General features: G+C 38.2%; 1 protein-coding gene across 1 annotated transcript in view; it reads left to right on the plus strand.

Annotated features, from left to right (window-relative positions):
- The window catches only part of LOC309669917 (utrophin-like), a 245,502-nt gene extending 232,713 nt beyond the window's left edge, over positions 1 to 12,789 (plus strand). Inside the window, exons 33-36 of the mRNA XM_082480714.1 lie at positions 4,253 to 4,411; positions 4,754 to 4,997; positions 10,808 to 10,916; positions 12,433 to 12,789. Coding sequence (XP_082336840.1) covers positions 4,253 to 4,411; positions 4,754 to 4,997; positions 10,808 to 10,916; positions 12,433 to 12,578 — 658 coding nt within the window. The 3' untranslated portion in view covers positions 12,579 to 12,789. The remainder of the gene's footprint in view (positions 1 to 4,252; positions 4,412 to 4,753; positions 4,998 to 10,807; positions 10,917 to 12,432) is intronic.
- Positions 12,790 to 14,467: the final 1,678 nt, after the last annotated feature.

Consider the following 14,467-nt stretch of genomic DNA (forward strand, 5'->3'; position numbering starts at 1 on the left):
TTTCCTTATCAGGGTGTTCTTTTCCTTTGAGGTGTACTTCTGTCAAGTCTGACCTCCTGCGATCTTATTTTTACTGCTTTCTACTATGATGAAATGCTGAAAGGGAACTGCAGTCTCTGCTGTTGAAGGACTTTGTGTACTTCTAGCTTTTCCTTGAAGCACACAGGGTCTTCAGGAGAATAACCACCAAGAGAGGATGACAAATTTATTTTGATGTCGTGCTTTTATTTTGGTTACTAATTGCCATCTCCAACCAATTCTGCAAGAGAGAGTCCTGGATTCTCAAAATTAGAGTGTTTGAGTGCCATAGAGCACGTGTCATTCCCTTATGTTGTAGGTCACTGTGAAGCCCTGCCCTGGGACTCCTGTGCTACTAACGCAGCCGCCTTACTTGAACTCATGAGGTTTGCTGGCGCAGGTTCAAGGTTTAGGTTTTTTGAACCAGTAATTTTGCAAGACAGACCAGAGGTGGAACACATGGTAAAAATAGGCTTTTCCTTCAGAAGACTTCTTTTGTCAGGCGCTTCCTCCAGCATGTGAAAAAGCCTGCTGTCAGCTCCGAGGTGTGATCCCTAAAAAAAGATCGGTCCTGTGCAGACTCTGAGACTCTGAACCAGCGAGATGGGAGGGAAATGAAATTTCCTCTGAACTGAATAACTGGGAGTTCAAACTATAAAATGATCTGGAATCCTTATTGAACAATTTGTATTTAGCTGCGTTGATCTCGCCTATTGGACCACAATACAAAGTATCTAAGCATTTACTGGGTAAATTCTTTCTTTGTTTTATAAATTTATTAAAAGGTTATACCTAATGTAAAATCTTGACAGAATTTCAGATTTAATAGATTCGAATGAATATAATAAAGCCAGCTTTACAGAGCTGTATTTAAAAAAATAAATCCTTTTCAGATGACCTACATAGTTGTTTATAAACTAATTCATCGTCTTAAAACATAGCAGCTTTTGATGCCTAATTAAAATAACCAGACTAAACTACTTGATCACATGAGTCTATCCTGACAACATCGGCATCGTTGCAGAAAAGAAGGCTGTATGTGTAGTTACACTGTGTCATTAAAATTAATATGTAAACAGTGTTTTGAAACCTGGATGATAAAGCTGTGTTCTCTCTCTACTCTGCTTTACCGCTCTGTTTCTGTGGTTGCTGAAGATGTGGCACTAAATCACCAGCACTTCCCGGCTTAATGCAGCCATTTTGGTCACAGTGAGAGAATTCTTCACATTTTGCAGGGCTGTAGGAGCCCCGCTGTAGACCACAGTTTGAAGCCCCAAAAGGGGTTACATCACTTTGGCAAAAGTTTAGTTATAAGGGGTGGGGATTTTTTATCAAGGTGGTTAAAGGGTGGAGAAGTACCATGAGGTACCACACAGAACCGGATCCAAACTTCATTAACTGTACTAGCACTTGCTTTAGTTTTATGTAGACTAATGCAAAATACCAGAAGAGGTGATGATGGGTTTCCCGTAGATCACTCAAGTAGTGGAGAAAAGATAGCAGTTAGAGCCTTTTTTCTGTAGGTAAGGGAAAAAAAGAAAGAGCACTGTTCTGTTTCTTTGTCGGCTAACACTGTCAGATATCCCCTGTATTTTTAAGGGACATAAGTGCACATACAACTCCAATTATATTTTAATTATATAGTTGTGTTGAATCAGAAATTCATTACATTTATTCATTTGCCTGGGAAGATCAATATTGTCTTTTCTTGTCATGAGTATAGTACTGATTACAGCCAAGACAGATCAGAAATTAAGTGAATGTATATTAATTCCACTAAACTTTTGACTCTGTTAAAAGCAGAACTCACTAATTAGGTTCCTTTTTCAATTTTATATGTAAACTTTCTGCAAACCAGTAGTTAATCACAAAAGAGAGGATGAAGGAAAGTGATACGCAACCAGAGATCTGTGGAAGGATATCTTCATACCTCACTGTTTTAACCTTTATATCATAAATGAACTTCTGTGGAATAGAATGTCATGAACTTTTAAAATGGATAGAACTGTCACAGGCTCTAATTTTTGGGGGGTTGGTTTGTGTTTTTTACGAATAGTCTTACTTTCACGTTTGTTTGATTGTAATAGCCTAGATTTTTCAAATCTCATTGACAAGTTGGAAAGTGGAAGACCACGTGTTAGCTTTGGATGGATAGTGAATAGTTGTCCTGGAGAAGAAATAGTTGAGTGTTGTTCTACCATAGGCTTAGTCTTCAGTAAAAAGTTTGTCTTAAGCAGTACTATGAAGAACTACGTCACTTTGCTGCATGATAGAAGTGCTTTTCTAAGAGAGAGACACCAGGAATCAGTTTTTATTAAATCTGTGGTTATTTTGGCTTGCTCCTAATCTGGTGATGCTTTTAAATGGGTATTGATGTACTGAGTTACCAAAACATCTTGGTTCAGCAGGATAAAATAGGGTCTTCCATTACACAAACAGCATGTTTGCAACTCTCGTTTGTTCCTGTCACACACATTTGCTCCCGTTACCCCAAGAGCTTGAATTTATTTCTGGCAAAAACCCCGGTCCATGTGAATGGTCTGGAAAATTCCTGATGTTTTTTACTTGTACATGCATTTATTTATAGATTACTTGTCACCGCAGAAATAACTTCTGTTTTTTCCAGGGCATAAATTTCTAAATAACTGGGTTTACTATTCATTCAAATTAGATCTTTTGTAATGAAAGATGTTAAACTGACTGACAGGAAATTTAAAAAAGCCTTTTGAAAAGCTCCATTACCCTTTTACTTAGAGAATAAATACTTTGCATATAATGAACTTCCTATTTTTTGTATGCACTTTCAAAGGCAGTCCTTGAGGATAATTTTCATTATGTCAGACCACAATCAGTTAATAGCAGAATTCATAGCTACTTCTTTCCAACAATTGTAGCAAAAAGGTCAGCACAAGAAATATTTTTAATATGAAAAAGTCTCTTTTCTAAATGATAGCTGAATATGTGTATATATACTGCTCGTGTTTTTCTCTCTGTTGTTGACCATTCTTTAACTGTAGAAGATCTTGAGGATAAAGTTTGTAGGTACAGTACTTCACAGTATCATAAGGTACAGAGTAACTTGGCAGTGCTAGGTTAACGGTTGGACTTGATGATCTTAAAGGTTTCTTGCAGCCAAAACAATTCTATAATTCTGTGCTTTTGTAGTCAAGCAAAGAAGAGAATTTAAGGAGGGTTTTCATCAGCATTCATGCTGCTGCAGCAATTTCTCTCTTGAAAACATGAATAGTACATGTTTTTCTGCTGCTGATGTATCCTTCTTGAGTAAGCAAGGAAGCAAACTTTTTAGGACATGGTATCCTTCACTTTCTATCCATCTGACTTTACTTATGGACAAAAGCCAGCAACTGGGGAAGAAAGGCACACCCATACAAAATCAAACTCATTTGGACATTATAGCACAGTTGAAAGTGTCAGGGCTTCTGTATCTCCTTACCAGAAGGTAATTTCTATGCAAGTCAGGAGGAGGACAGTGTGATGGTTTATTCCTGTCCCCAAATCTGTTTTAGGAGGAGATCTGCTACTCTTGAGTTTCAAGGTATCACATGTGTATATTAAAATGGGAAAAAAAACCCTTGGAAATATAATGCTAATTCAAAACCTATAGCATTATTTTTGCAGCATTGTCAGTCCCTTTGTGCAGTGCACAGTGTTAGCTAGATAGTTGATAATTCATTGCTCTATGACTTCTTGAAGAATTCTGTGGAGATTTTTTTTCTCTATAATTTTATTAGGTAAATTGAGCACACCAAAATTATGTCCTAAAGAATATTAAAAATGTCACCTATTTATGGTCAAAAAAAAAAAGGGAACTATCAGATAGCTTTTTTTTTGTTTTGTTTAAGGCCTTTAAAATCAGTCATTTTGGTTTATATTGTCTCAGATTCTTGTTTTCACTATTTCTTTTCAAACCACCAGCAGCATTTGTTCTTTGTGCATACATTAAAGTGGTCTTTTACACTAATACAGATCAGTTTTCCTTTTCCTGTGCGTTGTGTGGTTGTATGTTTTTTTGCAGTGTATTCTTTTAGAAACAACTCATAAAATTTGCTGAGACAGACATCTGACAGTTATATGGTAGATTCTTGCAGGCTTATTTTCTGCTCTCTTAGTCCTTTTTCATAAACAAACAAACAAACAAGTTTGACAAAGATGTTTGCTCACATAATAACTGTTTTACTGCTCTGTCTTTATCTGTGTTGTTTTATTGCTCTAGAGAGGATGAGCATGCCCTTATCCAGCAGTATTGTCAGACGCTGGGAGGAGAGTCACCCGTGAGTCAGCCACAGAGTCCCGCTCAGATACTCAAGTCAGTGGAAAAGGAAGAGCGAGGAGAGTTGGAGCGCATCATTGCTGACCTCGAGGAAGAGCAAAGGTCTCACAGTCGTCCTACCCGGTGTCACCTCATTGTGTTTGAGCCATGCATGTACTATGTATAGTTGTTGGAGATGAGAAGAGATGGATCAAGGCATATTTCGTGCACAGCCTGACTCTGTTAGGTAGAAGAGAGTGGGTCTGTGATAAAATACCTTGGTTTCACCTCTACTTTATTGTTTTATGTCTTTTTCCCATAAACCACAAGTCAAGACGCTGTGTTTGTAGGAGCTATTTGTGTTCTGTAGTTGGAGGTGATAATAACGTCATTTGATCTGAGGACATCTTTTATTTTAGTTCGCTTGATTATGTCATCATTCTCCTCCTGTTTTCAATATACCAGGAGTCTGCAGATAGAATATGAGCAACTAAAGGAGCAGCACCTTCGGAGAGGAATAAACCCTCTTGCGTCACCTCCTGACTCCATTGTGTCACCTCAGCATGCTTCTGAAGATGCCGAGCTCATTGCTGAAGCTAAACTCCTGAGGCAACATAAAGGTCGCCTGGAAGCAAGGATGCAAATATTGGAAGATCACAATAAACAACTGGAGTCTCAGCTTCACCGGCTACGGCAGCTACTTGAGCAGGTAAGTGCACACTGATGTCTTTCCCCTGTATTGTTTCTGCATGATGGATTTCTTGGTGGAACAAAGGCGTTGGAATTTTACTGCAGATATTTTCACCACCCTAGTTTGGTCTGTTGCACTCGGTCATTTCTAGGATGATATTTTTTCCTACCCTCTATTATAAGCCATGGTGAAAGTGCTGGAGTCATCATGGTAACTTATGAAACACTGACAATACCACAAATGAGTGCAATAGTTTTTCATGAATTAAAAAATAGGGGGAAGAAAATATATACCCTATTCCAAGTAGTGGTGCCAGTCGCACCCTGTATTTGACTTCAGTTTCCAATCTTTCCTTAAATAATTTGTTTATTTGTTGTCATGGTTAGTCACTGAAACCTTTCTTAGCATGCCAAAGACAGATGGCCAAAGATAAATCTGAATTGCAAAGGAGCATTTCATTCCATTAAAAGTCCAGTTCCTTTTAAGTAGCATATTTAGACCAGTAAGCTACAGCAAAATGGTCTGCGCACAAGTAATGCTGAAGGCAAGAGCCTTTTAGCAAATGTCAGCAGCTAGAGATTGCAGGGTTTCTTTGTTGGGGAAGAAATGTCGATTGCTTTTGAAGGCAGCATATGCACATTTAGATTATAAAATATAGTAGCAGTAACATCTACAAGGTGTTGTTAGAGATGTTAGTTTGTACTGTATCATGTGTGGAAGCTTGAATGATGAAAACACATTTGTATGAATGTTCCCTCCTAACTAATTGTTACGTTTGGGTCAGAGTCCAGTAAGGCAAATGATTCCTCCCTTCCACGAGTCAGATGACTGGCTGTATGTAGTAGAGGATTTAAGCAAGCCAAGAAATAGACTGCATCAACCAGGTATCAAAATGGCATAAGTTCCTGCTGTAGATTATACTCTCATCAGAGTGATAAAGATTATCTTTTGTTTGTTTGTTTGTTTGTTTCACTGGCTTTGCCATTTTTCTAGGCAGTTTTGGTTGAATAGCGATAAGATGCATCTGTATCAGTGGCTTCCCTACCCCTCTAGCAGAGTATTTTTGTTGTTGTTACTGTCATTCTAGCATCTTTAATCACTATTTGAGTAGCTTAAATATTTAACAGGAAAGATAGCAACTGATGCAACTGTTAGCAATCATTCATGTGGTATCTTGAGAACTGTGGCCAATACTAGGTCTTTCAGAGAAGTGTTTAAAATCTGCAAAGAAACAGCTGTAGAATAGAAACATGGAAGTTCTGCCAAACCCACAGTCTCTTCCAACTTAGTGCATAAAGCAAGAACATGTTCAACCTTTAAAACTCTTTTTCTAATGCAGCTGTGGATGAAGACTTTATCAGAAGCCAGCTGAGGATCTCCGTATACTTATTTGTTTCTTTTGCTTTTAGAGACTGGCCCGATTAATTTTAGTAGCTCTAAGGAATACCTTTTTCTTATTAATGAGATGGATGGTTTGGGTGGAAGATTCTCACAAGTCCAATGTCAAAATATACAACAACTCTAATCCCTGTAATAATAATTACTGGTATTAAAGGACACAACTGTTTTACAGCAAATTCTTTGCTGTGACTGGCGTTTCATGCCATCTCTGTTTCTCTCTTCTGTCAAATCCAAGTCTCTCTATTTCTCTTCTCCATTCAGCCTCCTGGCTTTTGTTTGGGTTAATATCTTGCCACTGAATCTAAAATACTGGGACTTTTTTCCTTTAAAGGACATGGAATGAGTCTATCTACATACAGAGATTTGGGTAGAGAATTAACGAAACTTAGAAACTTTCCTATAGTAAGTGTTTAATCTAGACGAGAGCATTCTAAGACATTCTTTAGGGAGCACCTTCACCAGAAATATGCATGCATCCTCACTGCACATATGCCTACTTCAGGTCGCAATTCTGAGGTTAGCATACTATTTTTACTTTAGCAAGCCCAAAGGATTGGTGGCTACCACACAACGTTGTCATTTTTGTCTGCCTGATTGATTATAATGCCAAAGAGGAAGGTGAAACAGAAGTGGCCTGTGACAACTTCGATACCAACATGTTAATCATGTAAAGAAAAAATAACAAATCCATTTTTGCTTTTCTTTCTTCAGCCCTTTTAGATACTGCATGTGCAAAGTAGAAGTAAGACCTATTATGAAGAGTGTTTAAAGTCTGTTTGGATTTTTCTCTGCCTCTCTGAGCTACTGAATAGAGGTTTCATATTGAATTTGATATTGAAGTTAATGGGAGCTAAAATCATCTGTCAATGGCTATACGATCAGACTCTAAGACAGAGTAAATAGGGATGGCAGCTCCCTATCCAACTGAAAGCAGAGCAGCTTTATCAAAAGAGCAGAGGAGACTGTTGCTTTTGTGGCTGGAGAATAATTCTGGAACATGAAGAAACATCTGTAACATGTGGAAAGGAAATTGGCATTTTTGAGGTTCTCTGTGATCCAGGGGTTGGGGGTGAGGGCATTTTGTTTTGTTTTTTTTATCAAAAGCAACAGAAGTCAATGGAAGAATGGGTATGTTTTATCTATCCATTAAGCCGCAAAACACTTCAAGCCATTCTTTGGGAAAGATACCAGCAGGAGGCACAGCGAAATAAGGCATGGTAGTTCAAAATTGGTTAAAATAAATGTGTCCCTTGAAATACTTTAAAAACTGCTGTAATACAGAAAAATCCCTCAATTTCAGAGTTTTCTGGAGAAGAACCTATCTGTCCCTTTGTATCTTTATTTAATTTTGCATAAAAAAGAAGCTGGAAAACTCTCAAAGACCAGAGTTGGAAACTTCCCCCTCATCCCTATAGAGGCGTGCTCAATCTCACTGCTTTTATTTATTCAGAAAGAAGAAGCAGGCATATAGTAGTATCTAGGTCTATTTTCTTATGGTTTCTGGCTTAAGGGTTGTCTGCTGGGTTGTTTTGAATAAGGCGGTGTGAACTTCATGATGCCTGAAGGGGCCTGCAGATGATGGAAGTGATCAGGTTTTTTAGATGTTATGCAGCTGGGGTCAAGTAAAACATGATTTTCTACAGTTTTTTCTCAGGTTCTATCTCAGTAAAACTGTTAAATCATGTAAATACATGAAGCTATAGCCTCAACTATTTTGCATTTAACATTGTTCGGTATCTGATTATTATATTAAGGCATTTATGCTGCTACCGGAACCCTTCCCTTTCTGCTCCAAACCCCACTTTGCATTTGCTTAACTGCATTGGAAGAAGATTCTTTTGGAAGAAGAGGGGCTGGGGTTTGTTTGGGTTCTCTTGCTATTGCAGTCACTGGAACTATGTAACATTTATTAGTATATTTAAACGAAAATTAAGTTATCAGACATTGTCCTCTAATTAGAAGGGGATGTGGGGTTTGGGTTTGTTTTTTTGTTTGTTTGTTTGTTTTAAATGCAACTGCAATATTTCATTCTTACTGCTGCAGCAATATATGTTACATCAATGTAAAGTATTCCAAATGTGTTTTGTTTGCTCTCAGCTTATCCACTGTTACAGTCCCAGCGCTCTGCAGGTTTTGTTTGTCATTTGCAGTAGCACTCCTAAGTGATACTAAATAACCTTCACTACTAACTCATCATTTAAGTTCCTAGACGTCTCCTTTCTGTCCTAATTAATCTTGACTTTACAGTGCCTGACTATCCTTGATCTAGCCTATGTGTTGCTCTGCTGCAGTTTTGTATCAAGTCCAGCATCGATCTTCCTTCCTCAGTCACCATCTGGTCATCTCTGCACCATTTGTCCACAGTTACTGCTTGAAGAGGGACAGAGATCCAGTCCAGGTGCAAGTCTGCATCTCGGATTATTCAAATTCTCTCTGTCTGTCTGTGCAGTGGGCAAGCATCCATTCTGCCACTGGAGTTAGTCTTGTTGTTCTGTACTGAAGTAACTCTAAATGTATTCTTTTTTGTGGCCTTGGGCAACCTGGTCTAGTGGGAGGTGTCCCTGCCCATGGCAGGGGGGTTGGAAGTCGATGATCTTCAAGGTCCCTTCCAACCTAAACCATTCTATGATTAACCCTTGGAGAGTTTGCTTCATCTCTTTACCATTATAACTCTTCTTGAACAGAGGTTTGTGGCTGTACAGAATTCCCTGGACATACTTACTCCAGGCTTGGCCTATTTAAAATCACCATGCTCATTTTACCTAGACCCCGTGGCTGGGTTGAAGCCTGATACTGAATTGCAAATTACTTAACTACTCGGTAGGCATTCACTGTTCATAGTATTGTCTTGATGGTAAAATCCTTGGCTGGCTTGAAAGCATTTCAATTTTTCTTTGTCTTCTATATGCAGAACAGTATTTCTTGATTTATTCTTTTAGTCAAAGCTGGAAGTTGGTATTGTCATGCTGAAAGAGAGATGAGATTTGGAGGAGAAAAAAATGCTGAGTGCCCAAGGAAACATTTCCTTCTATTTCTCACCGTTGTCTATGGAACAAAAAGTATCTTTCATTGTTCAACAATTTCAGTTTTGTTGAAGATTTTTTTTAAAACTGGAAGTTGTCTCAAAAAATTGAATGTTGCACTTAAGACTGAGCTGCAAAGGAGCAAACTTGTGCACAAATTAACTGCCATTCTGTGTATTACCTCTTTGCATCAAGTCTCATAGCTGTTCTAGGTACTTGTTCAGTCTCAGTTTCAAAGAGATCTTAAAAGTAATGATTTTTTTATTAGTTCTATATCTGCTTTTGACAGATTTACATAAATAACCTACTCTTTAAGCTGTTTGGAAGTAATTTGATGATTTGCAATCAAAATGAGAAATGATAGGGGCAACCATTTCAGCTAAGATTCTATAACTGCCTCAGAAGTAAGTTCTGTTTCACATGCTTCTGTTTTTTCAAAACAATCACTTCTGGAGCTCAGAAACTGTATTACTGCTTTCTTCCTCAAAGGATTTCTTACAAGAAAGAAGGAAAAGAGGAAAAAAAAAAAAAGTGCCTGAACAAGATCCCTTCCAGTATTTCTGTGTTGTTATAGTGAAGAAGTCTTACAGTCTTTTTTATTTTGTGTCTGTATATATATACACACTTGTACATGATCTCAAGCACATATGTGGTTACAGCTAAATGTAATAAAGAACTTAACGTGTTTGATTCTTCAGGTGACTTCAAGAGTCCAGAAAGGCTTGCCTACCACACACTTTTTCAAAGTATATGGGTTCCTTCTCATAATTTTCTGGAGATTACAGAATACATAGTTTTCCTATAAAATTGGTGTCCTCCACACTACTGGAAAGCCGCCTCAGTAGGAGTTCTCTGGAATCTTTTGTCTTCACTTGGCTTTATTGTGAAGGAGTTTTGCAAAACTGTTAATGATTGAACAGTTATATCTAAGCATCACCAATCATCCTAGCAAAGCGGCTTAGGGGAACTTACCTGAATGTCCTCCGTGTGTGTGTATGTGTCTATATGTATATATCCATACATATATAAACAGCCCAAATAATACCATTGTGTAGTCTTTCTGCAAAGCTGGACTGAGAGGCTCAGCAGGCTGTTTGGGTTGTAAATAATGTTGTGTTTCTGTGTTGTGTGCTTGCAACAGAACACGGTTTTTAACAAGACCATCAATCAACAGGAGTCTCATGAGAATTGTACTTAAGTCTAAATTTTCTTTTAACATGTTGTTGGTGTGGCTTTTTCCCCCTTGATGGTTGTATAGACCTAAGCTAACTTTCAATAGTTTTGGAGAGCAAACACTAAAGAGCATATAAAAAAGGAAAGGAGAGGGATGGCTGCGTACAAGCCCGCACTTAAATTCTGTAGATACAGTTTATCTAAATTTGGGTATTATTGTCTTTAATGTAGCCTGAGTCAGACTCCCGGGTTAATGGCGCCTCCCCCTGTGCTTCGCCTCAGCACTCTGCCCTCGGCTACCCGCTCGAGCAAGAGACAAGCTCGCAGTTTCATCAGACAGGTAAGCGTTTTGATCATATAATGCGCTGCGTTGGGTCTACAGGTGACTACTGAATAAGTTTGTTTGGCATCTTTCTGAAAAGATTTAGAACTAAAAAGGAACTGATCGTTGTGATGCTACGGGGAACCAGAGCGACTGCAGCGGGGGCTGTGGCTTCCCCACGGTTGCAAACAGCTGCGGTATCACAAGAATCCACGTGACTCTGACGTACGGATTGCTGTCAGTACACTGCTTAGCCCCATCCATTTTGAGGGAGTGAATTTACTGGGCGAATCTGTCCTCACTGAAGGGGGAACGAGATTTCGTTGGACTGAAATGGCCAACAGTTGTTTGTCCTACAGCACATGCATGCACCCAAGTAATCTGTTAGATACAGGAACAGATGTCCAGAACACGTAATCGAAGCTTCCTGACGGCTGCGTTAAAAAATCTTGTGTATCCTCTGCTTATCCCTGTATTTTGATGACCCCTCCCCTCAAAGAATTCACATCTTTAGGAATTATGGAGTATTTAAGTGTAGTCTCCACACATGTGGGGATTTCTCTCTTGAAAGACTGTTTTAAATTCTCCAATAGCAGAACTCATTAATTCCACTGGGAATTAGCAGAAATAACTACAGACCATTGAATGTTCAAAATTAGGGGAAAAAAGAAAAGATTTTTCTCAAATTATCTTAAATGCAATTTCCTCCCTGTTTTGTTGTCAAGCCTTCTGTTATAGATTAGAAAATTACTTTATTTTCATGGAACACAGGAAAAATATTCCCTTGCATACTGAAAAGTTTTCATTCAGCATTGACATGTGGGTTTACTTTAATTTATCTGGAAAAACATGGAATGTCTACAAGTCTGATTTAAGGCAATGGTAGATTTATGAGAGATGCTGTCTAATAACACTGCCAGGAACAGAGCCAGTTGTATTCTCTAGCCATTCCCTTGGCTTAATTTTAAGCAGCATTTAAAAAAAAAAAAATAAAGGCAAGGAAGATTTTAATGCTAGTGAAATTGCTGGTGCATATTGAATAAAGACCATGTAAAAGAGAAATGGTTGGGTTTTTTTTCAGAAGAATGGTGTTTTCACTCTGGAAGTTACATGACAAATCATCTGAAAATGGAACAGAATATTAATTGAGCAGCTACCGAGCATAATTCCCACATCTTATAAGCCTTTTATTTATTTTAACTGTAAATTCTTATATACTGCTCCTTGTTGGCAATTTCTTCTAGTTTAAATCTTGGGTGCAATGGTTAAGCTTTAATAAAAGAGAAATGAGTTCTGCTGCAAATCAATAATGTAACTTTCACCTCCTGTCCCAAGGCTGGCAATTATCAATGACAGTTCCTGCACATTATGTTACAAGGGCTTCAGGTAGTGGTTTCCCTCGAAATATAAAGGTGTATTTAACTGGAAGGTTGGATGAGAATGCCTTTCAGAATGTTGTCCTTTTTTTTTTTTTTTTTTTTTCTTCACTTCTTGTTACTAAATTCATTGCTCTTTTTTGTTGTCATACCTGCAGATGACTTGTTAGTTCCACCTCATGATACCAACACAGATCTAACAGATGTTATGGAGCAAATCAACAGCACATTTCCAGCTTGCTGCTGTAAGTGTAACAAAATAGGTCTCTCCGAACTTGGTATTGAATTTGAGGTGGTCTTTTAAAGAAAAAAAAAAGTCGTTCTTTTGGTATTGACTATGAAAAAAAATCTTCTCTCTGATGAGATTTCTTGTCAAGATATGCAAGCTACATAATTCTGTTCTTTAAGGTTGCTTAATATACACTATTTGTGAAGGGAAATAAATATTCTCATGTTTTAAATGGAAGCGATTCACTATAAGAAAAGCCTATAGCTCCATACGGAATTTTCATTTGTGTCCACATAAGGGAAAAGAGACCTAGAATCCCATTTGATGTAAACCCTGTGTAGAACTCAACTAAACGTAGATTCAGAAATTAGGAATGGTGTTGCTCTAATAAAACTTGAAAAAAAAGTCCTTAGGCAACAGGAGGGACCATAGCCCAATCACGATTGCCTGAACTAATTATTGAACTAGCTATTAAACTAATTGACCAGAGGAAATAACTGTTAACACAGCACATAACACCTTTCCCTGCTTAAATGTGTTGAAAGTCGATGTTTTATTCAGTGTCTATTAAAGAGAGATCAAAAGGAAAAGCCATTAGATTCACATGCACGGCTTATATCAGCTGACATACATTTCCACTGATCCTGTTCCTTCCAGAGTGTCGCTGCGCTTACAAGAGTTGAGGAGCTCTCTCTCTGATTCCGGCAGTATTTCATACAGACTTCCGATTTTGGCAGGGGAAGTCAAGTGGCAACTTTGTTATTCGTGTATTTTGTTTTTTTTTTAAATACACGCATACATATATAACTTCACTTTCAGCTCTTTTGCCTTCAAAAAACAATAGTGAAAACTTTGAGATCTTCTTAAAGTTTCAGCAGTTCTTTCAAATGAAATGTAATAACGATGGTCAGTTTTAAATGGCAGGAGTGAGAGGGAGGCTGCTTATGCCCAGTCCTTTCGGAAGCATCGAGACTGAACTCTATTGAATTTTGTAAACTCGGTGAACCCTGTTAAAATACCCTTCTTATCTCTTGTACGTACACTGCTTGGCTCTGAAGAACTGCATCACAGAAGATGCATTTTGCACATTTTGAGCAAGCAAATTATGATCTAGCAAATAAAATTTTGTTGCAGCTGTCCTTTGGGATTTTCAGTGAGTTTAATAGTTCAGAGCCTATCACTTTGCACATTAAGGATTTGATTCTAAGGAGCACCTCTTGTTGAAGCCAACAGCTAGTGGAGCTACTCAGCACAACTCAAGGGTGTGTATGTATGCAAATCAGCACAAAATGCAAGTCCAGTATCAATTCCTGGTTCTGTAAATTTCTGTCTTGCGTCTATAAGCAGTAGAGCAGCTACTGGATGCTTGGCCCAAATGAATTTACAGCAAATTTTCAGAAATACTCCCTTGCATTCCTGTGTCAGGGCAAGCTTCATAATGATGTCTGCTCTCCGCTACCAGGAAACGTGGAAAAAAAAATTTAATACCTATGAAACAAAATCCCGAATGAGGCAGGAGGGGACTGCAAGTGAAAACCGTGGCCCCGCATCCTTTCATATTGTCAAGCGTTTCTGACCATTTAAGATTAAAAGCAATCACAGTTCCAAATTTCACGTGATTTTTCCCTTTGTTGTTGGCATGCTGCTGCAGAAATCACCCCAAACCAGAATGCCTCAATTCATAGGTACTAGTTATGTTTGCTCTTCTTCAGTCAGTCTATAATATCTTTTACTTGGGACATTCACTAGCAGTGTATTTTTTTTAACTGTGTAAGATTCATCTACTGTTTTAGAAGCCTGGAATGAAGATTTATTAATCTGGCCTTCCCAACAGAGTGAATTAAACTCTCTGAGTTGTTCTAGGGAAGACCACGACAGACCATCTAGTCCATCATCTTTTCCTGTGGCCAGTTGAAATGGATCTGTCTTTCTGGATGGGAAATTGTCTAACCTGTTCTGTAAGA

Source organism: Vanellus vanellus (genome assembly GCF_965231255.1).
Source record: "Vanellus vanellus genome assembly, chromosome: 3".
In the NCBI taxonomy this organism is placed as follows: domain Eukaryota; kingdom Metazoa; phylum Chordata; class Aves; order Charadriiformes; family Charadriidae; genus Vanellus; species Vanellus vanellus.